The sequence below is a fragment of the Mobula birostris genome, chromosome 3 (genome assembly GCF_030028105.1).
Source record: "Mobula birostris isolate sMobBir1 chromosome 3, sMobBir1.hap1, whole genome shotgun sequence".
NCBI lineage: Eukaryota > Metazoa > Chordata > Chondrichthyes > Myliobatiformes > Myliobatidae > Mobula > Mobula birostris.
The window spans coordinates 69,674,561-69,702,286 of record NC_092372.1 but is presented as its reverse complement, the minus strand read 5'-3'; the positions used below and the strand labels follow the sequence as shown (position 1 = coordinate 69,702,286).

The window sequence follows — 27,726 nt, the reverse complement described above, 5'->3', positions numbered from 1 at the left end:
CTGGATATTGCCTCTTGGCGCCCTTAATGGCTTTCCGAAGTTCACGCCTGGATTCCGTGTAGCGACTGGTATCCCCGAACCTAAAAGCCGCAACTCTAGCCTTTCAAAGGGACTTGACCTCATAATTCATCCAAGGTTTCCGATTAGGGAATACCCGGATCGTCCTGCGAGACACACAGTCCTCTGTGCATTTCCAGATAAAGTCCGTGACAGCTGAGGCATACTCATCGAGCTTAGCTGCCAAGTCCTTGAATACTAACCAGTCCACCGATTCAATGCAGACACAGAGGACCTCATCCGTTTCCTCCGTCCAACGCGACACCACTTTTGACACCGTGATCTCCTGCTTCAGTTTCTGTTTGTAAGCCGGGAGGAGGAGTACGGCCTGATGGTCCGATTTTCAGAAGTGAGGTTGTGGGACGGAATGGTAGACATCCTTGACTGCTGTGTAGAAGTGGTCAAATATATTCGGGCCTCTAGTGGGGCAAGAGACATGTTGTTGTAACTTTGGCAGTGCCTTTCCGAGGTTGGCTTGGTTAAAGTCCCCAGCTGTAATGAGCAAAGCCTCTGGATACCTGGTCTCAAGTTCACTGATGTTGCCATACAGTATGTTCAGAGCATACTCCACGTCCGCCTGGGGGGGAATGTAGACCGCTGTCAGTATGACCGAGGTGAATTCCCGTGATAGATAGTAGGGACGACACTTCACCGACAGGTGTTCCAGGTCCGGGCTGCAGGAGCTTGTCAGTGCCACTGTGTCTGAGCACCACACGGTGTTGATCAGTAGGCGGACACCACCTCCCCTCGTCTTGCCCGAAGACACCATGTGGTCCATCCGATGGATCGAAAATCTCTCTGGTCGGATGGCACAGTCGGGGTGGCAGGGGAGAGCCAGGTCTCGGTGAAACAGAATACACAGCAGTTCTGCATCTCCCTGCAGTAGGTGAGTCTCCCTTTAAGATCATCCACGTTGTTCTCTATGGCTTACACATTAGCTAGTAGGATGGTGGGCATAAGGACCCTGAAGCCCCTCAGCTTCAATCTGACCAGCAGCCCAGCTCTTTTCCCACGCTTCCTCAGTAAATAGTGCATCTTTCCAGGTTTCCATTGATGCAGTGTGTTGTTGTCAACTCTTTGAGGTTGGTGGACGCATCCCACGGGGATCGATTGGCGGGTCGTGTCGTCGGGTGCTCCAGGTCGGGCTGAGTGAAGGGGGAGGCTCCACTGCCACTTCTAGCTGCCGGGGGCCCGGGCTGTCGATTGGGTCAGGCCCCGAAGCCGACACTTAATCCCAGAGGGTCGGGGTCCTGGCTGAAACAAGTCCGTGAGCTAAGTCACGGTTGCAGAGGCCTCCGCTGCAGCTGAGCCTCAGGTTCAATTTCTGAGGTCGGCGTTGGAGGCCTCACTTCCGGCAGCTGTGGGTGTCCACCAACGGGGCTTTACGGTGGTCACTCCGGGGAAGCATCTGGGGCACCTTGAGGTCTCCGATGTCACTTCTGTGTGGTCATCTGCTCGGGAGAGGTGCTGGTCGGAATGGGCCATGTCTCCAAGTGCTCTGGCACGGTAGCAGACCGCGGGTCTCTGGGAACGTGGTGGGCCTCGGACCAGGCCTCGCTGGTCGGGTCCAGGTACGGTCCGGAGTTGAAGAAGCAATTCTGGTGCGGTGATCTCCAGCTGGGTCAGTAGCTTTGCCAGGGTGTTGTTGATTTTGCTAGATGTAGCAGATTGGAGGTTTAGAAGGGTTTCTCGGGTATAGGATAGTGTAGAGGGCAGTTTTTCGGGAGAGCACGCGCAGAGTCGCCAGATACCGGCGCCATCTTGAAAATCGTCATGAATCTTCACTCCATGGGGTCAGAAGCAGAAGATCCAGGAAGATCCAAGTCATATTCAGCTGTGGTTGATACGTGGTAAATAACATACACATCACATTAATGCCCATTTTAAATCACTTGCTATTGACGATCAACAGCATTATCATTACTGAGTGCTCAACATCAATCACCGTTGACTGTAATCTTTAACAACCACATAGATGCTATGGCTTTAAGAACCATATCAGAGTATGGGTGTTCTGTGTCATTTGACTTGCCTCCTGAACCTTAAAACTTTTCCAGGAGTGTGCTGGAATATACTACTTATGTCTGGATGAAATGTGTTTTCACCAACTCTCCAGGAAAGTCTTCTTGATGGGGGGGGGGGGGGTGTGTGTGCTGCCGCTGTGGGCATGCACGTTCGTCCGTCCACAGACACCCCATGGCTGCATTGTGCGCTATCTACTCAACTAGACTACTCAGCCTTTGACTTCTACCACCTGGGATAAAGACAGCAGGCATCTGGCAATGTAACCATCTACAGGCTTTAAACCTACACCTCCCATTTTAGTCACTACCTTGGCTTAGGAATGTATTTTTGATTGGCTGTTGTTGCTATGTATAAAGACCAGAGCTCCATTTCAGTTCTATGGCAGTAGCTTCACTACAGTGAATTTGGTGATTCTAAAGGAGGGCCAGTCATCCACATCTCGGGTAGATAGAGATGTTCAATAAACTTGCTTGCCTAACATCCCAATCTGGAAAATGGATTTTAAACAAATGCTAGTAAATGACTAAATGCATGGAGTAAAATGCAAAAAAAAAGTTAGAAGAATTTCAGTTTGCAGATGTAGGGATAGGAGAAGTCTCTGGGGGCACTAAATAGAAACTGGCACAGAACAGCTGGTAGTTGTAAAATTTTCTTCTCAGTTGAACTATTTACATTTTTAACTTTTCCATCAGGTCTGCCTTGCATATTTGTTAGTTTCCTCCACCTACCTCTGTCCTTCCAGTTCTTCCTGTTTGTTCACAAGTGGGGGGCTTTTTCTCTGACCTGTGATGTTCATCTATTGCAGCAAAGTATCACTAGCCAAGGACTGAATTTGTGGTTTTTTTGGGTCAGCGTTACTTTGGATTTTTGTAGATACATCCCTCACTACTGAGGAAAGTAAAAATATCTTTAGTGAAGTTGAAGGCATTTTTAATTGGACATTTTTTCAGACTTGCTGCTATTGAGTGTTTTATTTATATTTAAAGTTGATTGCTGCCACTTGTGTTTTCATAACTTGGAATATATTTAACTGGAGCTAAGCAATTATCAGGGCAGCGTGCAGTAAATTTCAGTCTTTATTTGAAGGTACTGCAACTGATTGGGGCATCAAGCCCTTTGGTGGTGGTTTTAATTAGTAATTACTGAAGTAAATTTCATTACTTGTGTGAATTTGTTGCATTTCCTTTAATTGCCAGTCTGATTTTATTCTTTTTACAGCATTCTTATAAAAACTTTACCTGCCCTCTTCCTTCAGCCCTGCAAATCTTTTCCTTTAAGGTACTTATCCAACTTCCATTTGAATACTGCAGTTGATTCAGAATCAGAATCAGGTTTATTATCACTGGCATGTGACATCTCTGTCCATTGCTGCTTTGGCTAGTGCATACTAGATCTCAACCAGTTGTTGGATTTAAAAATAAAATTCATCTTCATTGTCTCCTAATTCTTGATCCTTCCATCAATGGGAATATTCTCTCTCTATCTGCTCTGTCTGCACACTAATATATTCAGCAGATCACCTTGCAGCTGCCTCTGTCCCACAGAAATTGGTTTAGTTTCCATCATCTATCCACACAACTGAAGGCCTTCATTTCTGGAAGTGCTTCAGTAAAGCCCTTCTTTGCCCTCTGTAGACATTTATATCTTTCCTAATATGGGATGCAGAAAACAGATTAACTTTTAATGTGAAGCTCCCTGTTCCTCTATGTTATTAAAATGTGCAGTAATGGCTGCTTTCCAACAATGAAAGATGTTTAGTGCAATATTTTATGATCAACTGTGCAGATTGAAGTTGTCCTTAACATTGGCTTTTCCATGTAGGAAGATGCACTTTAACAGCACAAAGAGACATTAGATGAACGCTGTTTTTCTTCTATGTATTGTAGGCATTATTTGAGTGGCATATCTTGATCGTTTATGCTAAGAGAGAGGTTGCTGAGCCTTTTGTACTCTGAAACCTTCTAGTATCAATTATTTAATAATGTCCTTTTCAATATTTTTAAAGACTATTGAATTGTTCAGGAATTGTTGAGTGAACTGTATAGAAACTAGGAATTTTAAATTAATGGAGCTTTAAACTTTGTTCAGTCATCAAACAAATTTTTAAATTCTCATTTCTCTAGGGCAGCTGCTATGACTCTACGGACAGTTTTGTTATCGTTACAAGCCTTATTGGCAGCAGCTGAACCAGATGATCCACAAGATGCAGTAGTCGCACAACAGGTTAGCAGATATTTGCCAACAGCCAATGTGAATAGATGACATGTTTTTTTTAATTGACAGATTTATTAAGAAGTTAAGTAGTGCTCTTATTCATCTTCACTATCCAGTGTTCCAGTATTATGCAATGAAAGCTTATCCAAGAATCAGTCAAAAGAACTAGAATAGCAAATATACAAGAATAGGTAACTTCGACACATTGAATTACAGTGCAGCATCACTTTTATTAATGACATCGAGGGAACACTTCCCATGTTATAAGTTGCCATTCACCTCTACCTATTGATATCAATGGAAAATGTGAAAATTTGGGTCATGTTTCTGTACTTTTAATGTTCGAATTAAAATTTAATTTACTTCACCAAAATGTCTTGAATAAAATTTAATAAAGGCAAAATAGGCTATGTTTCCACAATACCATGCCTATTAACTTAATTAGAGAAAATTGAGAAGCAAGAGTAAGCCACATGGTTCCTTGATTCTGCTGTGCCATGGAATAACATTAAGCTGATCTGACTTTTGTACTCAACTGGAGTCACTGGAATACCAGGCGGGCCAGCTAGTTGTGGAGAGGGAAACTGTTAAAGCTTCATCTTTCATCAAATTTGTTTAAATGAGATCACTTCAGTCTTCCAAACTTGTTTTGCTCCATCAATCCTATTGAGACAAAATTCCTTATCTTTGGAGTCGGTCGGTTCAACCTTTGATACACCACCTTCCAGCCTAATATTAGCCTTAAGACGGTGTAATGTTGAATCAGGTTCACGGGTCTGGCAAGTGAGACAGGAAATTCACTGATTTTGAATAAGTATATTAATAATTTATTTACAAACAGTAAAAATTCAACCATTCATGTTCCCGAAGTTACAGACACTACTGAATACTCAACAAACATACATACATTCAACAACCATACTTTGATGAAAGTGCGTGCAGAATCCCCAATGGCTTTGCTTTAAACAAAGGAAGAAGAGAGTAAGCCCCTTCCACGTGCTATTTTATATACTCAGGATATTTGAAACGAGACACCAGGCAGTCATCCAATGGGAAAAGCAGCTGCAGCTTCTAAACTATCCAATCACAACGGAAGAAACTTCCAACAATCAGAATTAGGCATGCCCCCGCCCCCCCCCCCCCCCCACAGGACACCCCACCCCTTGAAAGATGCAAACATGGTGATCCAACCCTCAAACTAGTCTGACTCTCACGAACACCCAACTAAGTTATACATAGATCACAAGAGTACAATACCCGGTACTATAAACCCAGTAGTCACCTCCCAGTGTACCACCGTAGTCCACCAGCCTCCCTGTGCCCCAAGAGGCCACCAGCCCCACCTTGGAGTGTAATAGCCAATGAGCTGGTCCCCACTTAATTTTATGCACTAACTCTTAGATACGATCAACCAGGTGAGTGATGTTAGGTGCAGGAATGTAGGGGCAGCATTTTTGACCAATAACAGTACAGGTGCCACCTTCCTTTGTGAGCAGGTAATCCAAGGTCATCAAAATCAGTTCCCAGGGCAGTCTGGCCGTACCATACTGAGAAAAGCTATCGTTTAAAACATCCGTCCTTTGTAATAGCCCTCTTACCAACCAGCATGAGTAAGGTGCTCATTCTTGGCACTGGGGTGGCATACATACAGCACCACATTATCAACTGCACCACCCTGTGGGAACAACGGGTAGGCCTAGAAACTGCATATCCAGTAAGTGCCATACAGCTTCTAAGTGGCCAGCCTCACAACACCATTTGGCTTAGACACAGCTATCCCAGGATACTGTTCCTGTTCACACTTGCTATCCACTGTGCGCCTTATACTTGTACTCAGCATACCACCTACACCAACACTGTCAGGTAGGGAAATCATTGAGGGTCACTCACTCTACCAGGGCTATTGAGGCTCATGTCTAATAAGGTTGTTACCATACTCTGGGTGAGGGTTTGGCTGGAAGACTGCTCCCTCCCAGCTCCCCTAAAACAGAATACCAAAACCCAAGAAGCCTGATAATTCCCCCACAATCTTTGTCAGAGGGATCAATATCTACATCTGTGATGTAGTAAGGAATTTTCACACAAACTCCGCAATCTGATTCAGTGTGCAAATTCAAACGTCATCCACAGGATCTCTTACCACAAATCAGCATTCAGCACTTGCCATTCTGTAATGCAGGGATATAGAAATGCACTCACTCCTGATCAGTCACTAGATATTTATAAAACACAAAAACAACTCAACTACAAGAATTGCTCCCCAAATGCTCAATTCCCTTTGAAATGTAGGATTCTCATATCGGGAATAAAGTTGCACAAATTTCTAACAGATTTCAACTCAAATTTTACGTGGCCAGTATGAAATGAGTCATCCCTAAATGGGGAAACAAGTAACGAAGTAACATATTAAGAAACAATAAACACATAACAGATTTAGAAAACAAGAAACAAAGTAACAGATTAAACACAAAACACAAATCATAAAGCCCAGACAGTACTCCTTTTCTTTAAAACTTCCTTTGGAACTGCAAAAACTTAAAACAGACAGTTAATTTCTCAGAGAAACAGCATACTTATCAAAGAACAACTAATAAAAAAAACCTTCTGAGCGGGACCCAACTCTTAAAGGCAAAGTCCACACACAATGCACACGCAAACATGCGTGTGGCCACACCTCACATTTCTTCGCATTCAGATCATTCATGCTCTATTTACAGGGAAGAGGTGCAGGCTGAATGACCCCCTTCCTACTACGAGGCACAAATATACTAACTGCCCCCAAATTCCCACTGCTGGCGAACGTTAGCCGATATCCTTTGCAGGGAACCCTGAATGGAATGCAAGGAATTTGGCAGAGGACAAAAAGGAACGCTTTTCTGCAGTGGACTTGAAGAAGGACCCTTCCCCCTCAACAGTCTCCCTTCTTTGCTTTTCCATATAGAACTTCCTCCATGTTCATCGGTGGGGGTGGGGTAGGAACCCCATTTGCTTGCTCCTCAGGAACCCCAGTTTTAAGCAGCTAAAGCCATCCCTTTACGGGTTATACAGAATCCCCACACCCTGTCTGCTTATCTCACTTCTATACCCGGCTCTGGGCACCCTCTTCAACATACTCTAATCCTTGTAATAATTGAACCACTGTGTTTATAGGATGACCAACAGCTGGTGCCATTAAAGACAGCACTATCCCTTTTATTGGGAAAACTGCCTCCATAACCATGTGTCCTACCATTCCAGAAGTTAATTTGTATCTTCTAGTCGGATACCACTATAGCAGAATATTTCTGTGAAAAGAGACCACTGGCAAAGAACTTTAGTACCCTTCTCTACTGTGCTTCACTCCGCTTGGGGTTTTAAATTCCATTCAGTAAGAGTGAGATACCTAAGTTTAACTGCTGCCGTTACCTGAATCCATAGTGATACATTATGCTCAGGGGAAGCAAGCAGTGTTCTCAGGGTGTTATTGATAGCATGTTGGGATGATAGGCTCCCTAATGTACCCAGCTTTCTGTCAGATACAATCACTCTGGTATCCCCTTCATCCCATATTCCCAATAACCAAACAGCCAAAGACTCCCCAGCCTTTTGTCCGTACCTATCCCCTAAACTCGCTAAATCCTCAACTGAGAATTCTCTGAGCTCTGTTGTCTCACACAACGGCTCAGTCTGTCTAAGTAGACAATGGGTGCGCCCCTTGGGGTGCAGACTGGGGCGATGAATATGGAGATCCTGGGCTGCCCAGGCATCAAGATCCCCCTCTCGGATGTGGTCCAAAGGAATGTGAAGCAGTACATTTGGCATCAGCTTGGCTGCAGGAACTGTTGGGAGGTGATGTGATACGTCATCCAACCACCTTAGGGGCTCCACTCCAGATTTGTGTAAGATTTACTCCTTAGCCTTCTCTTCTCCCGAAGATGCCCACAAGGCAGTGGAATCCGTAACCCTGGATAGGGGCCCATACCGGGTACTGTCAGCCGGAGCCAGCTGAGCCCAGGACTCGTGTAAGGCAGGGTCTTCACGCCCTGTAGTAGTGACATATGGAGCCACTACCTATGTTTTTATATATACTTACTGTAATATACAGGTTTTAACTATTAAGTACTGCTGTCAAAAGCAATGAATTTCATGACATATGCCGGTGATATTAAACCAGATTCTGATTCTGCAGTGTACAGGTATATATCCAGTTATAACATATCACAACAGAAGCTGTTGTCTCAGAGCTGTCCATTACACATCTCCCCTACATTCCTGAGCCTCCTCCCCTCCCCCTCCTGAGAGGAGGAAGCTGCAGATTGATAGCCCCCACAGCAGCTGTGGGAAAGTGTAATTACTGGACTGGCCCATACTGTTTTGGACTCTCAAGGGTGATCACCTCGAGGATTAAACTGAGGGGTCCATGTATTCTCTCTCCCTCATTTTCATCATCCAGTCAAACATCCCTATCTCCCAGCCTCACGATAGGATCATCGCCCCGTCTCAAAATGGCTCGAACCTTAACGGGATCAGGTTCCCGACTGGCCCTTCAAGCTGCCTCTAAATTCTGTACTTTCATTAGCCGACAGGCTATTTATATATTCATTTCTCCGAAATTCGTAGCCCTACTCTGAGCCATCAGTCGTGATTTGCTCAGAATAATACAGCACTGGCTGAGATCTTCCAACTCATTCTTAAGACTTGCTATTGTTTTATACTGATGACTTACAATCGCTGCAAATAGCCAGAAAGCATCCTGCTGGCTAACTTTCCTCCTGGGAAAACCCAACGATTTAAGTATGGAAACAATATGATGTCCAATTTCAACCCCAGTGAAATTTAACTGCTGTGACCTAACTACCAACATTCCATAACCTATTAGTAAGTTAGTGAGACTTCCAAAACCTGCGCTATTACCTGTCCACTCTGGGACTCTGCATCTCTCAAACAGTGGGTCCTCTCTTTTAAATAACCTCTTAAAGAAATGCATTTTTGCTGAATAAGCCAGACACTGCTCACAGCGCCAAGTGTAATGTTCAATCAGGTTTGTGGGTCCTGCAAATGAGACAGGAAATGCAGTGACTTTGAATAGGTATATTAATAATTTATTTACAAACAGTAAAAATACGACCAAACATTCATGTTCCCAAAATTACAGACACTACAAAGCTGAATACTCAATAAGCATACTTATTTAAAAGTGCGCGCAGAGCATACTTTCCTAGTTGTCTCGTCTTAAAGGAAGAACATAAGAAATAGGAGCAGGAGTAGGCCATCTGGCCCATCAGGCCTGCTCTGCCATTCAATAAGTTCATGGCTGATCAGACCATGGACTCGTCTCCACCTATCTGCCTTTTCCCCATAACCCTTAATTCCTCTGCTATGCAAAAATCTATCCAACCTCCTCGTAAGTTTATTTTACAGAGGTAGGCAACACTGTTTCATTGGGCAGAGAATTCCACAGATTCACAACTCTTTGGGAAAAGCAGTTCCTCTTCATCTCCGTCCTAAGTTTACTCCCCCAAATCTTAAGGCTATGTCCGCTAGTTCTAGTCCACCTACCAGTGGAAACAACTTTCCGGCCTCTGTCTTATCTATCCCTTTCATAATTTTATCTGTTTCTCTAAGATCTCCTCTCATTCTTCTGATATCATGTATCACACTGTGGTAAGCTTTATGATGTGAGCACTCATCCCGGGAACAAAGAGGGAGCAAGTCCCTTTCACATGCTATTTTATATACCCAGGACACCAGGCAGTTATCCAATGTGAAAAGCAGCTGCAGCTTCTAAACTATCCAATCACAATGGAAGGGTTTTGAACAATCAGAATAAGGCATGCCCCCCCCCCCGCCCCCCAAGGACAGACAGTACACTGGACAGTCCTCTGCACAGTGAGGCAATAAATGCTTGTTCTAATGTGAAGTGCCTTTTATAATAAGGTGACTTTGAGCAGTGCACACCAGGATGATTCCTGCTGGCAGCAGCTGTTGCAATTGACTTTATTGTTGAGATTAAGGTTGAACTCAGATTAATCAACATTGCCCCTTGTTCCAGAAATTGTGGATGACATGCAGGGTTGCCAACATTTTTGAACTGGACTTTGCATATCTGAAAAGAAAACCATCTATCTCATAAGCCAAGAGTCTGCAGTAAAGATTATGGCTGAAAATGAGAGAGGATTCAACATCCTCTGCTGTCTGTCTGATCTCTGGGGTACACTTTATGATGAGCCTGGGTCTTGACTCACCCCTCGGACTATAATAACCGCAAAATTAATGATCTTTCTAAAAGAACTTTTAAAGGAATAAAATGTTGCATTTCAATTACCATACATGTACTGGCCCTTTTGCCCAGATTTTTCCTTTTGCTTGGGGATAAGCACATATAAATTTGAGAGATTGACCAAAAAGCCTCTATATAGAGAAGGACGGAGTTTTTAAGGATGGATGGGCAAAATGTATCCACTTTCCTGATAGGAGTGGGCAATAATATACCCTCATAGAAAAAAGTTTAATATATTTGTTCCTATAATTTTGCACATTGCCTTTAGAGTTTAATGATCAGATTTTGGGAATGTAAAACTGAGAGATTCCAGTTTATATTTTTAAAAATCATTTTGCACAATCTCTACATTTAAAAAGGCTTGTTGATGGAGCAAATGCTGCTCCTTTGTTGGGCTTGTGACCCTTCCTCCAACAGGCATTAATAAATTCTATTTGCAATCTCTCCCTGTTGTTGGAATACAATGTTGGCAATCTAATGACAAGATAAAATTAAGCTTAGTTTTGTTGATCCTTTTCCTTCTCCTTCCTGGTCTGATCCTTCTCCACTCAGTTAACTATGCCTTATGTGAGGAATGGCTAATTCATATTACCTGAAACTGCATGACTTGTCTTTGGAAGTATGAAGGACGTGAAAATTTTGATCAATATTCATTAAATGTTACAAAAAGGCACATTTGTTTGATTAGTTTGATATAGTCTGGCACATCAGAATAACAAAATACTTTAAAAATTATTAATTAATTGCAAATAATTGCATTATTGCACTGCCCTTTTTGTCCCATGTATGTCTCAAATACTTAGCTAACAGTGAAGTACTTTGGAAGTGAGTAGGGGGTCCTAAAGTCAATTTCCATAGTGCAAGTACCCACAAAAAGCAGTAATCACATAACCTGTCCAATGATGTTGCTCGAGGACTCCAATTTGACATATTTAAAAATAATAGCTTCAATCTGCTGCTAAATTTAAAAGTTTTGTGAAGCTATTTCTTTTATATTCATTCAAATAAAATTTTAATTCTAGAAGCACGTTTTTCTTGGAGTTTGTGGAGTGAGGACATTCTTATCCCTGGAGTTGAGCAGGAATTGAGTATTAATAATGAAATTCTTATTGTCTAGCAGTGAAACTTCATTTGCTTGAAAATTTGTGGAAAATTGTTCAATTATATTTTTGCCATTTCATTTTGTTTCATTCTGATGTGATTCTTTCTTTTTGTCTTTATAGACTGCTTTTTTGTACTTGATGGGATGAGTTTTTGGCTGTAAATAATTTGATCCTAAACTTTTTGTAGATTTCAGAGAAGGGTGTTATGATCATTAAGTATGAACCAGATTGATTTTTTTGATCCATTATATCTTTAAACTCCTCATCATAGCAACAGTAATGTATTTTCTTACCACCTTCATTTAAGCTGTATACTTATGGTTTACATTCTTTCTGCAGTACAAGCAAAATCCAGAGATGTTCAAACAGACAGCCAGACTCTGGGCGCACGTGTATGCTGGAGCACCCGTTCCTAGCCCCGAGTACACTAGAAAAGTAGACAAATTGTGTGCTATGGGCTTTGATAAAGTGAGTAATATAAGGAATTTGAACCAATATGCAATAATAGTTAATTTATAAGCAATTTCTCACATATAATTTAATTTTAGCAGTTTTATTCTAGTTCTGCATTGGTAATGTGCCTACATTTTATATGGCTCAGACTCTGTTGAATTGCCTGTGTTTAACAAAATGAAGTGCTGGGAAAAGAATGCATTGAAAACTGAATTTGAAATATAATGCTGCGGATACTTGTTTCTTAGTGTCCTGATTTAGGCCAGAGGATGGCAGTGGTTTCTTTAAAAAAAATCCTGTTACATACGTTTTCCTCTTAGATGGAAGGAAATTCACATTTAAAGTTATTATTTTAGTGATTCTCCTCTAGTGCTTATTAATTAATTGGCTTGTACATCAAATTGCTTGATATCTTTAGTGATGAATTATGTTTGCGTAAATCTGTTTTGTTCCCACTTTCCAGTTCCTTGATACTGTATGCTTACATATCTACCAATCCATGTTCCTTCACTGCAGCTCCAACATGGCTGTTCTTCTTTAGCCTATGCTTTCACTTCCAGGATCCCATAGATCTATCCTTGCCTTCTTTCTCTTAAATTTACATCCTGCCATTTGGTGACATTGTAGACAAGCAATTATGTCAGCTTTTAGTTGCAGGTTTGTTATGTAGCTGTACCTTTTTACCACTTATTCAAGTTTTATTTTTTCAATTTTTATTATTTCAAGTTTTCAAGTGCTTATGCAGTGAAAAGTCTTGAATCTATTACAACTGCATTGCAAAGAACAAGAATTATAATCTGTTCAATTTGTTTCATTCAGATGATTCATGCTGAATTATCACTAACTCTATTTTCATTCACCTCTGCAAACACGTACATACACTTGCATCTCTCCTAGTGAAATCTTGACTAGTCTTGTCACTTCTGGACTTGGATTACCCAATTGCATCTGATTCTCCATAACAAACCCTTATATCCAACCTTGCAACATGTTGATTTCAAAATCTCTGCCTGAATTTTAATATTGTTTTCTGTGCTTAACTCTGTTATAGTAAAACGTCCCTTGTATTGAATTAGTCATAAGACATAACAGCAAAATTTGACCATTTGGCCCAGTGAGTCTGCTCCACCATTTGATCATGACTGATTTATTATTCCCTTTCAACCCTATTATTCTCCTGCCTTCTCCTTGTAACCTTTGGCACCCTTACTAATTCAGAACCTGTCAACCACCACTTTAAATATACTCAACAACTTGTGCTATAGGCTTGTCTGTAGCAATGAATTCCACAGATTCACCACCTCTGGCTAAAGACGTTCCTCTTCATCTCTGTTTTAAAGGGACATCCTTGTATTCTAAGGCCGTGACCTGCGGACCTAGACTCCCCCACTCTTAGGAACAATCTCTACAGATCCACTCTTAACATCCACTCTACCTAGGCCTTTCAATATTTAATCGGCTTCAGTGAGATTCCACCCCACCTCCACCCCTTTTCCAAATTCCAGAGAGTACAGGCCCAGAATCGTCAAATGCTCCACATATGTTAACCCTTTCATTCTCAGGATCAATCTCATGTGTAAACGTAACTTTGTTGGATCAAATAGCAACAGCACAAAAAGATTCTTTTCACCCATTTATTTCTTAGAGCTCAGCCGGCCAGTGAACTTGGACCCGACATCAGGGAGAGAATCTTTCTCATCTCCCCGGCGGTTAAACAAGTTCACTGTCTGATGTCAGAATTGTCAGAAGTTATAAGGCCAGCAATACAAAAGGACAATCAATTTGATAAGCATTCCAGCAAAGTCAATAGACTTTTGATACAAAAAACAATCAGTTTGATAACCATTCCGGCCAAGTCAATGGACTATTGATACAAAAGTACGATCCATTTGTTAGACACTCCAGCCACATTAATTAAAGAAAGGAATGTCCTACCTGGTTTGCTGGAGCCACAACTTCATTACAAAGATAAGAACGTCCGTCAAATTTGTGCTTTAATTAAGAAAGGAATGTTCTGTCTAATTTCCATCAGGTACTGCTTTTTGTCAAAATCAAAAGGTGTGAAAAGCCCAGAGACATCTTACGTGGATCTGGGTGAACTTTAACCCTTATCTTGCTCCAAAGAAGGCAGCTGTGAGACATTATTCAAGCACACTGCAGTCACAGATATAGTCAGTACTTAATCCATTGTTTACAGGAATCTGAGAATCCCCCATTCCCTTAAACTTTATCACATGGACCCCCTCTGTGGTCAGCCATAATGCAAAGGGCTTGGATTGGGTAGAATTAAGTTAAATGTGTCCAGAAGAGTTATTTTAAATGATGTTTAGATGGCAGCACTAAAGAAGGGGTAGCAACGGATCTTATATTGGGAGAAGTGGCACAACTGACTGAAGTTTTAGCGCGGAGCACTTTGGGAACAGTGATCATAGTTCTACTTTCAAGATAGTTACAGGCATCGATAAGACTTGTCCAGAGATTAAAGTCTTAAATTTAGGCAAAGCAAAATTTGAAGGCATTAGATAGGAACTTGCAAAGTTTGTTTGGGAGAGGCTCTTTGCAGATAGAGGGTCATCTGGTAAGTGTCCCTCTACCTGCAAAGGATATTAAAAGTGAGATAGGGAGAGTTTCTGCTGGAGTGAAAGCCAAGGCTGGCAGGATTAGGGTGCCCTGGTTCATGAGGATCATTGAGGCACTGGTTATGAAGGCAAAAGGAGATATGCTTCAGTTAGTGGCAGCTGTGATCAAGCAAATATTTAGAGGTGTAGAAGAGAAGTAGGAGTACATTTAAGAATGAAATCAAGAAGGCAAAAAGCAGACATGTAGCATTGCCAGATAAAGTAGAGGAGAATGCTAAGAGATTCTACAAGTATATTAAGAGCAAAAGAATAAACAGAGAGAACATGTCTCCTTAAGGAACAATATGTGCTGAGCAACAGGAAATGTTAAATACACATTTCTTATTTGTATTTACTGTGAAGGTGGTCATGGAGGCTAAGGAAGTACGGGAAATGATGTATCAGAACATATCCATATTACAAAAACATTGCTGGCGGTCTTAAGGCATTTAAAATTGTATATATCTCCAGGGCTTGATCAAGTGCATCCTAGGGCATTGTAGGAAGCTAGGGAAAAATAAACTCAACAGATTCTGCAGATGCTGGAAATCTTGAGCATTACACAAAATGCTGGAGAAGCTCAGTAAGTCAGGCAGCATCTAAGGGGGGGGGGAATAAAAGTTGCCATTTTGGGCCAGACCATTCATCAGGATTGGACAAGAAGGGGACATATGCCAGCATAAGAAAGTGAAGGAATACAAGCTGGCAGATCATAGGTGAAACCAGTGAGGGGGAAAGTTTATTGTCATTCAACTTGTACACTCAAGCAGTAACCAGAATGTAGGGTATAAATTTCAACTGGAAGTAGAAAAGGCTTGGATAAGGCTTGTTAAAATAGTCATGGGAGATTTCAATATGCAGGGAGATTGGGAAAATCTGGTTGTTACTAGATCCCAAGAGAGGGAATTTGTAGAATGCCTACAAGATGACTTTTTAGAGCAGCTTGTGGTGAGCCCACTAGGGGAAAGATAACTATGAACCTGGTGTTGTGTAATGAACCAGAATTGATTAGGGAGCTTAAGTAAGGGAACGCTTGGGAGCAGTGACCGTAATATGATAGAATTCACCTGCAGTTTGAGAGGGAGAAGATAGTTAGATGTATCAGTATTACAGTGGAATACAGGTTTCCCCCGCCATCCGAAGGTAGAGTGTTCCTATGAAACAGTTTGTAAGCCGGAATGTCGTAAAGCGAAAAAGCAATTACCATTAATTTATATGGGAAAAATTTGTGAGCGTTTGCAGACCCAAAAATAACCTACCAAATCATGCCAAGTAACACACAAAACCTAAGATAATAGTAACATATAGTAAAAGCAGGAATGATATGATGAATACACAGCCTATATAAAGTAGAAATACTTCTCTACAATCATTGCTGCACTGATCTCCATGGTGAAAATCTCACACAAGCGCTCTCAGCAAAAACACGGCGCAAGCGCTCTCCAGTAACCTTTAAGCTATGAAGCTGCCAAATCATACCAAATAACATGTAAAAATACACAGCCGATATAAAGTATAAATAATGTATGTACAGTGTAGTATCACTTACTGAAATTGGGAAGACAGCGCCGAGCACACTGATGGTTTGTTAGGCTGAGTCGTCGGAGGTTGGGGTGGTGCAGTGGCCCCCACCCTCCGGGCAGCGAACCGATACCGATCCGTGAAGCTAATTAATTAGGTGCCGCCCGGCACATAAATGTCGGCCCAGATTAGAGGCGACGCAATTAGCAATCGTCTCTGATCTGGGCCGACATTTACGTGCTGGGCGGCACCTAATTAATTAGCTTGTTTATTTCAGCTTTTTTTCTTAAAGATGTGCTGGGTGCGTTCCGGCTACCGCTGCATTCTTTGTGGATCGTTATCTGTCCGCGGCCTGGGGGTTGGGGTGGTGGGACACTGATGTGTGGTCTGTTTCCATGAGGGTAGGCAGATCATCTTCCTCTATGTCTGCCTGCCTCGATGTCGAAGGTCGAGGTTCGTCATCTGCTGTGGCTGATGTGGAAGGCTTGCTTGGCTGCTTAGCCTCGCGCATTTTTCTATCATACAGTTCTTTGTAAGCACTCAAACCATCCTGCAAACATGCCCTAAACCGACGTACCCTTTCAAAATTAAAGTTGGACTTTTATCATTGCAGCAAAAATCTCACGCAGTTGCTTCACGTTCAGTTCCTGGATGACTTCACTTTCGGTCCGTTTGCTACTGCATTTGGTTTCAATTGTTATCCTTTCCTCTTCCAATTGCATCAGCTCTTCATCTATCAGTTCTTGGTCATGAGATGCCAAAACCTCTTCAACATCATCTTCGTCAGCTTCCACCAGCCAAACTCACTTTGTCCTTACTTAGTTCACCACGATCGAAATGCTTAATTATGTCTAGTTTTACACTAAGTGTAACACCCTTATGAGCTCTTTTAGGCTTTTCCGATACCTTAGAACTCACCTTGCTAACGGCTGCTCACGGGCACGTGTTTAAGCAATACCAGCTAGAATGCCTTTCCAAATCCAGGGGAGAGCGGCTGCTCAGGCCGCGTGCTGCCTTTTATTGCGCGCTGCTTTTTTCGTAACAGTGAAAACACCTTCTGTTAGCAAAAACAGGGAACTAATGTAGGTCTTTCGTAACAGTGAGGTTTCGTAAAGCGAACGTTCGAAAAGCGGGGGACACCTGTAAAGGGAATTACATACGCATGAGAGAGGAGCTGGCCAAAAGGCTGGAGTTTCTGGGGGCATTTTGAATGCATGGAATAGATACATCACAAAGATGAAGAAATGTTCTAAAGAGAGGATGCAGCAACTGTGGATAAAAAGGGAAGTGAAATTCAGCATATAAGCAAAAGAGATGGCATATGAATACAGCAAAAATTAGTGGTAAGTTAGAGGATTGAGAAGCTTTTAAAAACCAACGGAAGGCAACTAAAAATAACAACCATAAGGAGAGAAAATATGAAATATGAAGGTGAGATAATAATTTCAAAGAGAATACCAAAATATTTTTCAGATACAGAGTAGAAGGCGGGAGTGAATTTTGGAATGCTGGAAAATGACCCTGGAGTGAGGGACAAAGAAATGGCAGAGGAATGTAATAAGTATTTTGTGTCAGTCTTCACTGTGGAAGACACTAGCTGTATGCCGGAAATGGGAGAGTGTCAAGAGGGCAGAAGTGAGTGTAGTTACTATTACTAAGGAGAAGGTGCTTGGGAAGCTGAAAGATTTGAAGGTAGATAAGTCACTTGAACCAGATGTACTACATCCCAGAGTTTTGAAAGAGGTAGCTGAAGAGATTGCAGAGGCACTAGCAATGATCTGTCAAGAATCACTAGAATGGTCCTAGAGGAATAAAAAATTGCAAATGTCACTCTACTCTTTAAGAAGGGAGGAATGCAGAAGAAATTATAGGCCAGTTATCCTGATTTCAGTAGTTCAGAAGATGTTGAAATTATTATTAAGTTTTGGGGTACTTGGAGGTGCATGATAAAGTAGGCCAAAGTCATCATGATTTCCTTAAGGGGAAATCTTGCGTGACAAAACTGTTGGAATTCTTTGGGGAAATAACTGGTAGGATAAACAAAGGAGAATCAGTGAATGTTGTTGAATTGGATTTTCAGAAAACCTTCAACAAGGTGTCTCACATGAGACTGCTTAACAAGATAGGTATTGCTGCATAAATACTAGCACCGGTAGAAGTTTGGCTGACTGTTAAGAGGCAAAGAGTGGTAATAAAGGGGGCCTATTCTGGTTGGCTGTCAGTGACCAGTGGTGTTCTGCAGGGGTCAGTATTAGAACTGCTTCTTTTCATGCTATATATCAACAATTTGGATGATGGAATTGGTGGCTTTGTGTCTAATTTTGTAGATGATATAAATGTAGTTGGAGGGGCGGGTAGTGTTAAGGAAACGGGGAATCTGCAGATGGACTTGGACAGAATGGGAGAATGAGTGGTAGATGAATATGGTGTATGGAAGTGTATGGTTATGCACTTTGGTAGAAGGAGTAAAGGTATAGACTATTTTCTAAACAGGGAGAAAATTCAAAAATAAGACGTGCAGGGGACTTGGGAGTCCACGTGCAGTATTCCCTAAAGGTTAACTTGCAGGCTGAGTCAGTGAAGGCAAATGCAATATTAACATTCATTTTGAAACAATTAGAATATAAGATCAGGGATAGAATTTAATGCAGTCAGATGAGGTTTTGTACTTCAGTAGGGACCAACCAAGGTGGGTCTTACACAGTGAAAAGTAAGGCACTGTAGAGTGTGGTAGAACAAAGCAGTTCTAGAAATACAGGTATATAATTCACTGTAAGTGGCATCACAGGTCGATAGGGTTGTAAAGCAAGCTTTTGGCACTTTGGCCAATGTATTGAGTAAAGAAGATGGGATATTATATTGAAGTTGTATAAGATGTTGATGAGACCTTATTTGGAGTATTATATGCAGGTTTGGTCACCTACCTAAAGGAAAGGTGTAAACAAGGTTGAAAGAGTGCAGGGAAAACTTACAAGGATGTTGCCAGGTCTGGAGGACCTGAGTTGAAAGGAAAGATTGGATAGGTTAGGACTGTATTCTTTAGAGCATAGAAGATTGAAAGGAGACTTGATAGAGGTATACAAAATTTTGAGGGGTATAGATAGGGTATATGCAAGCAGGCTTTTTCCACTGAGGTTGGATGGGACTACAACCAGAGGTCATGGGTTAAGGGTGAAAGATGAGGAATTTTAACAGGAACATGATGGCAAACTTCACTCAGAGGGTCATGAGAGTGTGGAATGAGCTGCCAGCACAGTGGTGTACTTGAGCTTGATTTCAACGTTTAAGAGAAGTTTGGATAGGTACATGGATATGAAGGAGCATGGTCCTAGTGTAGGTTGATGGGAGCAGGCAGGTTAAATTAATTTGGCATTGATTAGATGGGCCATAGGGCCTTTTTCTGTGTTGAACTTCTCCATGACTCTCTGGCTTTATGTGATGCTGAAGCTGTATAAGGCATTGGTCAGACCACACTTAGAATATTGTGAGCAGTTTTGGGCCCCTTATCTAAGAAAAGATGTGCAGGCATTGGACAGGATCCAGAGGACGTTCAGGAGAATGATCCTAAAAATGAAATGATTAACATATGAGGAGTGTTTGATGGCTCTGGGCATGTGCTCGCTGGAGTTCAGAACTGGGGTGGGGAGGATCTCATTGAAACCTATTGAGCTGGTTACCACCGCTATCCGAAGGTAGAATGTTCCTATGAAACCGTTCATAAGCCGAAATGGCGTAAAGCAAAGAAGCAATTACCATTAATTTATATGGGAAAAATTTTTGAGCCTCCCCAGACCCTACCAAATCATACCAAATAGCACATAAAACCTAAAATAACACTAACATATAGTAAAAGCAGGAATGATATGATAAATACACAGCCTACATAAAGTAGAAATTATGTATGTACAGTGTAGTTTCACTTAACAGAATCGGGAAGTTTGAGCCAAAATCGATTTGTCAAAAAAAAATCGGCATGTCACGCATGTGCACACACCTGCCCGTGCAAGGCTTCATGGTAGTCTTTCTCGGGGTAAACACAAGTTTAAAGTGAGCGTCTTTTTTCGTAAAAGCGAAAATCCTCTTTCAGAAAACGAAAACAGGTACTAATGTAGCTCTTTTGTAAAAGTGAAATGTTGTAAGGAGAACGTTCGGAAAGTGGGGGACACCTGTATTGAAAAGCTTAGATAGAGTGAATGTGGAGAGGATGTTTCCTGTATCACGTGAGCCAAGGACCAGAGATCACAGCCTAAGAACAGAGGAACGTTGACTTAGAGCAGAAATGAGAAAGAATGTCTTTAGCCAGAGGTTGGTGAATCTGTGATATTCATTGCAATGGATGCCTGTGGAGGCTAAGTCATTGAGTATATTTAAAGCTGAGCTTGATAGGGTCTTGGTTAGTTAGGACATCAAAGCTTACAAGAAGGCTGAAGAGTGGGTCTGAGAAGAATAATAAATCAGCCATGATTGAATGGTGGAGCAGACTTGATGGGCCAAGTGGTCTGATACTCCAGCTATATCTAATGACCTTATGGTGTTGCACATGTATACTGCTAAACGAAATAGCGTTCCTCTGACCACGGTGCACAACACAGTATGTATAACTCACACACCTAACATGTAAAGTAATATTACCACTAGTAAATTAACAAATAATAAGATATATTTGTAACACAAGTTAAAAGTGTAATACTACTGGTGCTTCATGCCTGATTTGACTTGGGTGGTGGCAGAGAGTTCAGTAGTCTTATGGCCTAGGGGATGAAGCTGCTTCCCATCTTAACAGTTCTAACAGGTACGTGGGTTGGGAAGGGGAATTGTAATAAGAACCTGGGTGTTGATAGCTGGAAGAGGTAAAGGGCTGGAGAAGAAGGAATCTGATAGGAGAGGAGATTGGACAATGAAAGTGAAGGAAGGGGCACCAGGGGGAGGTGTTGGACAGCTGAGGAGAAGAGAATGGATAAGTGGGATCCAGAATAGGGATAGAAAAAGAGACAAGGGGGAAGAGAATGAAATTACCAAAAGTTCTCGAAATCGATGGTCATGCCATCAGTTTGGAGGCTACCCAGACGGATTATGAGAAGTTGCTCCTCCAACCTGAGTGTGGCCTAATTGTGGCAGTAGTGGAGGCCATGGACTGACATATGGGAATGGGAAGCCAAATTGAAACAGGTGGACATTGGGAAATCCCACCTTTTGTAGCAGATGGAGCAAAGGTGCTCAACAAAGAGGTCCTCAATCTTCATTGGTCTCAAGGATGTAGAGAAGGGAGCACTGGATATGGGCTCATAGGTGACGTATTGGAAGGACTGTTTGGGGTCCTGAATGTTGGTGAGGGAAGAGGTGCAGGGGCTGTTGTAGCACTTATTCCGCTTGCAAGGATAAGTGCCAGGAGGGATATCAGTGGGGAGGGATGAATGGAAAGGTCAGGTAGAGAGTGATCCCTGTGAAAAGCTGAGAGTGGGGAGGGGGATTAGAGAAAGATGTGCATATTGGTAGGATCCTTGTAGATGACTGAAGTTACAGAGAATAGTGTGCTGGTGAAGAAATTGCAGGGACCCTGGCAAAGATATTTGCATCCTTAGCTATGTGTATGAGGTAAACTGGATGGTGGTTAGTGTTATGCCTTTATTTAAGAAGGGGTGCAAGGTCAAGGGAGCTCTATGCCAGTGAACATAACGTCAGTGGTGGAAAATTTACTAGAGGGGATTCTGAGGTACAGGATCTATCAGCATTTGGAAAGGTAAAGACTGTTTAGAAATGGTCAGCACGGCTTAATGGTTGGGAAATCGTATCTCAAGAGTTTTATTCAAGTTTTTTTGTAGAGGCAATGAAGATTGACAAGAGCAGGGTGGTAGACATTACTGCATGGACTTCAGTGTCATTGACAAAGTCTCGCATGGCAGACATGTAATAATGGTATGCCATAGGGATTGATGCTGAGTCGATTGTTAACTGTCATCTACTGTATTTTAATGATTTAGATAATAGTTTTGTAAACCTTGTAAGTTTGTTGATGACATCAACACTGGTGTTGTAGTGGACAATGAGGATTATTTAAGATTACAACATGACCTAGATAAAATGGGAAAGTGGGCAAAGAGCTAGCAAATGAAATTTAACTCGGACAAGTGAGAGGTATTTTGATCAGTTAAATCAGTCAGGACTTGGACTTGTAAATGGTAGGACTATGGAGAGTGTTGTAAGTCACATACTTAGAGGTACAGTTGTATTGTTTCCTGAAAATGGTACCCTGCCAGGCAGGTTGGTGAAGAAGGTGCTTGGCATGCTTACCTTAATCAGTCAGAGCATTGAGTACAGTAGCTGGGATATCATGTTCCAAGTGTACATGTCATTGGTGAGACCATGGAGTATTATGTGCAGTACCAGCTGCCTGGTTTCTGAAAGGTATCATTATGCTGGAAAGAGTGCAAAGTTCAAAGTAAATTTATTATCAAGTAAATTATGTCACCATTTTCAACCCTGAGATTCATTTTCTTGCAGACATACTCAATAAATCCATAATAGAATAATAATCAATGGAAGATTGCACCAACTGGCATTCAAGCAATGTTCAAAATACAACAAGCTGTGCAAATATAAAAGGAGGAAAGAGAAAAATATGAATAAGTAAAAAATATCAAGAACATGAAGATGAAGAGCCTGTGAAAGTTAAGTCCATAGGTTGTGCAAAGAGTTCAGTGATGTGGCGATTGAAGTTGAGTGAAGTTATCTACTCTGGTTCAAGAGCCTGATTGTTGAGGAGTAATAGCTGTTTCTGAACCTGGTGATGTGGGTCCTGTAGCATCTTCCTGATGGCAACTGCATGGCCTGAATGGTGGCAGTCCTCGATGATGGATGCTGCTCCCCTGCGACAGCTGGATGTACTCGGTGGTGGGGAGGGCTTTACTTGGGATGGACTGGAATGTATCCACTACTTTTTGTAGGCTTTTCCATTCAAGAGCATTAGTGTTTCCATACCAGGCCGTAATACAACATGTCAATGTACTCTCCACCACACATCTGTAGAAGTTTATCAGAGTTTTAGCTGACGTGCCAAATTTTCACTAACTTCTAAGAAAGTAGAAGTGTTGCTGTGCTTTTTTTGTAATAGCACTTATATACTGGACCCAGGGCAGTTCGTCTGAAATGATAATACCAGGGAATATAACGTTGCTGATCTTCTCTACCTCTGATTCCCCCTGATGAGGACTGGCTCATGGACCTCCATTTTCCTTCTCCTGAAGTCAATGATTATCTCCTTGGTGTGACTGACATTTTAGTACATGTGACAATAAGCCAATTCCAAATTATTAGTTGGTCTATGGTTCTCACCTGAGACCACCTGGAACAAAGCAAAGATGTAAGCATCCACATTGAGTAAGAGGTTGTTGTGGCATCACTCAGCCAGATTTTCAGTCTCCCTCTATATGCTGATTTATCACCATCCATGATTTAGGTGTTGTCAGCAAATGTAAATATGGCATTGGAGCTTTGCTTAGTCTCACAGTTGTAAGTATAAGATGAATAGAGCAGGGGGCAAAGCATCATACCTGATGAAATGTTTCTGTTTGGAACATTGACTGTACTGTTTTCCATAGATGCTGCCTGGCCTGCTGAGTTCCTCCAGCATTTTGTGTGTTGCTTGGATTTCCAGCATTGCATATTTTCTCTTGTTTGTGAGGGGTCTAAGCACACAGCCTTGTAGTGCACCTGTGCTGATGGAGATTGTGGAGGAGATGTTGTTGCCAACCTGAACTGTCTGTGATCTGCCAAGTGAGGAAATCGAGGATCTAGATGCACAAGGAGGTTTTGAGACCAAGGTCTTGAAGCTTATTGATTAGCTTTGTGGGTGATCGTATTGAATGCTGAGCTGTAGTCAATGAAGAGCATCCAGATTTATGCATCTTTGCTGTTCAGATGCTCCAGGGTTGAGTGAAGAGCCAATGAAATGGTATCGGCTGTTGACCTGTTGTGATGGTAGGCAGTTGGAGCAAATCCAAATCACTTCTCAGGCAGGAGTTGATGTGTTTCATCTCCAGCCTCTGAAAGCATTTCATCACAGTAATGTAAGTGCTGCTGGATGAAAATCATTGAAGCAGGCACCAGTAGAAAAGAAGCCAACTTGAAGCTGGTGCCCCAGACTGCTGAAGCGAGAGGTTAAAGGTATCGATGAACACTCTAGCTAGTTGATCAGCACTGGTCTTTAGTACCTGGCCGGGTGCTGTGACTGGGCCAGTTGCTTTCCATGGGTTCACCCTCCTGAAGGGTTCTGTCACATCGGCCTCAGAGTTTGAAATCACAGGATCATTGGGGGCTATGGGAGTTTGTGAAAGTCCCTCCATGTTTTGATAGTCGAAGCGAGCATGAAAGGCATTAAGCTAATCTGTGAGTAAAGCCTTGTTGTCAGCGATGTCGCATCCTCTGAGACCTTGAACACAGCTCAGTGCACTGACTCAAAGCAATTGTGTAGCCGCTCCTGTGACCACCTCTTTGTTGTCCTCATCTCTGAGACCCTTGCTCTTTAGCCTCTGCCTGTATGCAGGTAGGAGGAGGAGAACCAAGTGATCTGGAAATGTGGTCCAGGTATGGTAAGGTAGGCATAGTATAGTATAATAAATTATAGTATAGAAGTGATCGAGTGTGTTTGGGAGTATGTTGCAGAAAAGATTCACAAGGATATTACTGGAACTGGGGGTGGCTGGGAGGGTGGGATTTGAGTTATAAGGAGAGGCTGGATAGGCTGGGGCTCTTGTCTCCCTGTTATATAGACCTTGTAGAGAGATAAAATCATGAAGGGCTTGGATAAAGTGATGGTCAATCTTTTTTCCTAGAACTAGGGAGACTAAAGGTAGCATATATTTAAGATGAGAGTAAAAAGATTTAAAAGAACTGGCTTGCCCGCAGAAGGCAAAGAGTGGTTGTAGACGGGTCATATTCTGCATGGAGGTCAGTCACCAGTAGGGTGCCTCAGGGATCTGTTCTGGGACCCTTACTCTTCGTAATTTTTATAAATGACCTGGATGAGGAAGTGGAGGGATGGGTTAGTAAGTTTGCTGATGACACGGAGGTTGGGGGTGTTGTGGATAATAGTGTGGAGGGCTGTCAGAGGTTATAGCGGGACATTGATAGGATGCAAAACTGGGCTGAGAAGTGGCAGGTGGAGTTCAACCCAGATAAGTGTGAAGTGGTTCATTTTGGTAGGTGAAATATGATGGCAGAATATAGTATTAATGATAAGACTCTTGGCAGTGTGGAGGATCAGAGTGATCTTGGGGTCTGAGTCCATAGGACGCTTAAAGCAGCTATGCAGGTTGACTCTGTGGTTAAGAAGGTGTACAGTGTATTGGCCTTCATCGATCGTGGAATTGAATTTCGGAGCCGAGAGGTAATGTTACAGCTATATAGGACCCTGGTCAGACCCGACTTGGAGCACTGTGCTCAGTTCTGGTCGCCTTACTACAGGAAGGATGTGGAAGCCATAGAAAGGGTGCAGAGGAGATTTACAGGGATGTTGCCTGGATTGGGGAGCATGCCTTATGAAAACAGGTTGAGTGAACTTCGCCTTTTCTCCTTGGAGCGACGGCAGATGAAAGGTGACCTGATAAAGGTCTATAAGATGATGAGAGGCATTGATCATGTGGATAGTCAGAGGCTTTTTCTCAGGGCTGAAATGGTTGCCACAAGAGGACACAGGTTTAAGGTGCTGGGGAGTAGGTACAGAGGAGATGTCGGGTAACTTTTTTACTCAGAGAGTGGTGAGTGAGTGGAATGGGTTGCCGGCATCAGTGGTGGAGGCAGATACGATAGGGTCTTTTAAGAGTAGGTATATGGAGCTTAGTAAAATAGAGGGTTATAGGTAAGCCTAGTAATTTCTAAGGTAGGGACATGTTCGGCACAACTTTGTGGGCCGAAGGGCCTGTGTTGTGCTGTAGGTTTTCTATGTTTCTAAGAAACCTAATAGACCTTTTCATGCAGAGGGTGTTTGGTATATGGAGTGATCTACCAGTGGTGGGTACAGTTATAACATTTAAAAGACATTTGGATAAGTCCATGGTTAAGACTATAAGACAGGGGTGTCAAACTCATTTTAGGTCATGGGCCAGGTTGGGCAAGATGCAACTTCATGCGGGCTGGATCAGTTGTGCACGCGCGAACTCCCACAGCTTTCGTTGCCTTCGTTTTTTCAACCTGCTCATCTGTCTCCGTCTCTGCTATAACTACAAAGTGTTTCACTTTACGAATTCTGTTTCTTATGAAGAAGATTGCCTAGCAAGCATTATTTTTATGATTGGTATTAACTTACAGTCATAGGCTACAAGAAAGTTGTGATGAGAGAGAGAAAAAACAATGCTATTTTGGCTAAGATTGTTTTGGGAGCCACACCCTTTCCATTAATAAACCATTTGAAATCAAACAATAGCAGACAAAAATGTAGACCTGATGAAACAAATTGTAAATGTAGGCTATACAACTGCACCTAATTTTTATTAGCCTGCTTCCAGCAATCAAACTCAGACAATGAACACAGTTAGCCTCTAATTTTTATTGAAGTGATCACATTTACAATAATGGAATAGTCAGAAAATGAATGGATCATAATATTATGACACTCAATATTTCACAATGCATTTTGCTTACATGTCGCAGTGCATCAAACAGTGTCACTCATTTTTCACTTGCTGCTTCCAGACACCTGACATCTCTTGGCTTTAACCAGCCTGTCAACATCAAGGACCAGTTTCTGGGCAGTTGTGATTTTCATAATGTCATTTAGATGTCTGTGTGTCAGCTGCGAGCACAGTTTGGATTTGTTAATGATCATTATGGAGAACGCCTGCTCACAGAGATATGTTGTCCCAACTACGCAAAGGATCTTTGAGGCAAAGTTTGTCATCTTGGGGTACATCGGTCCCAGGTATTGATAGAAGTCTTAAATTTATATTTCAAAGCTGTGTTACACTGAATTTCAATTAGTTCCATTTGGAGTTCCTCCGGCACATCTGATGCTGCGTTGACGGCAAACGGCGAGCAAAATAGTGAGAATTCCTTCTCGTGCTGAGTGAAGACATGGAAACAATTCTGAAACTCTCTTTTCAGCTGTGATATTTTGTCCTTGTACCTGTCCATGTTGTCATTATTCCCATGAGCGACACGCACAGACTGCAATGAGGGGAAATGAGCTGGGTTGCTCTGGGATAGTTGCATCTCCCACGGGCCTAACTTAACTTGAAAGGCACGAACGCTGTCGTAGTATTCCGTCACAAGTTTGTTGCGGCATTGCATGTTAACATTAAGCACATTTAAGTGCTCTGTTATATCCACCAAAAAAGCAAGATCATGAAGCCACTCTGGGTTATCCAACTCTGCCACTGGCTTCCCTTTCTCGTTCATGAATAGTTCAATTTCCACACGTAATTGAAAAAAACGTTTGAGCACAACCCCCCTGCTCAACCAGCGGACTTCAGTGTGGTAGGAT

At 42.2% G+C, this 27,726-nt stretch overlaps 1 protein-coding gene across 1 annotated transcript in view; it reads left to right on the top strand.

The window, feature by feature from the left end:
* The window catches only part of ube2kb (ubiquitin-conjugating enzyme E2Kb (UBC1 homolog, yeast)), a 99,047-nt gene that overhangs the window by 55,400 nt on the left and 15,921 nt on the right, over nt 1–27,726 (top strand). Inside the window, exons 5-6 of the mRNA XM_072252842.1 lie at nt 4,206–4,305; nt 11,998–12,126. Coding sequence (XP_072108943.1) covers nt 4,206–4,305; nt 11,998–12,126 — 229 coding nt within the window. The remainder of the gene's footprint in view (nt 1–4,205; nt 4,306–11,997; nt 12,127–27,726) is intronic.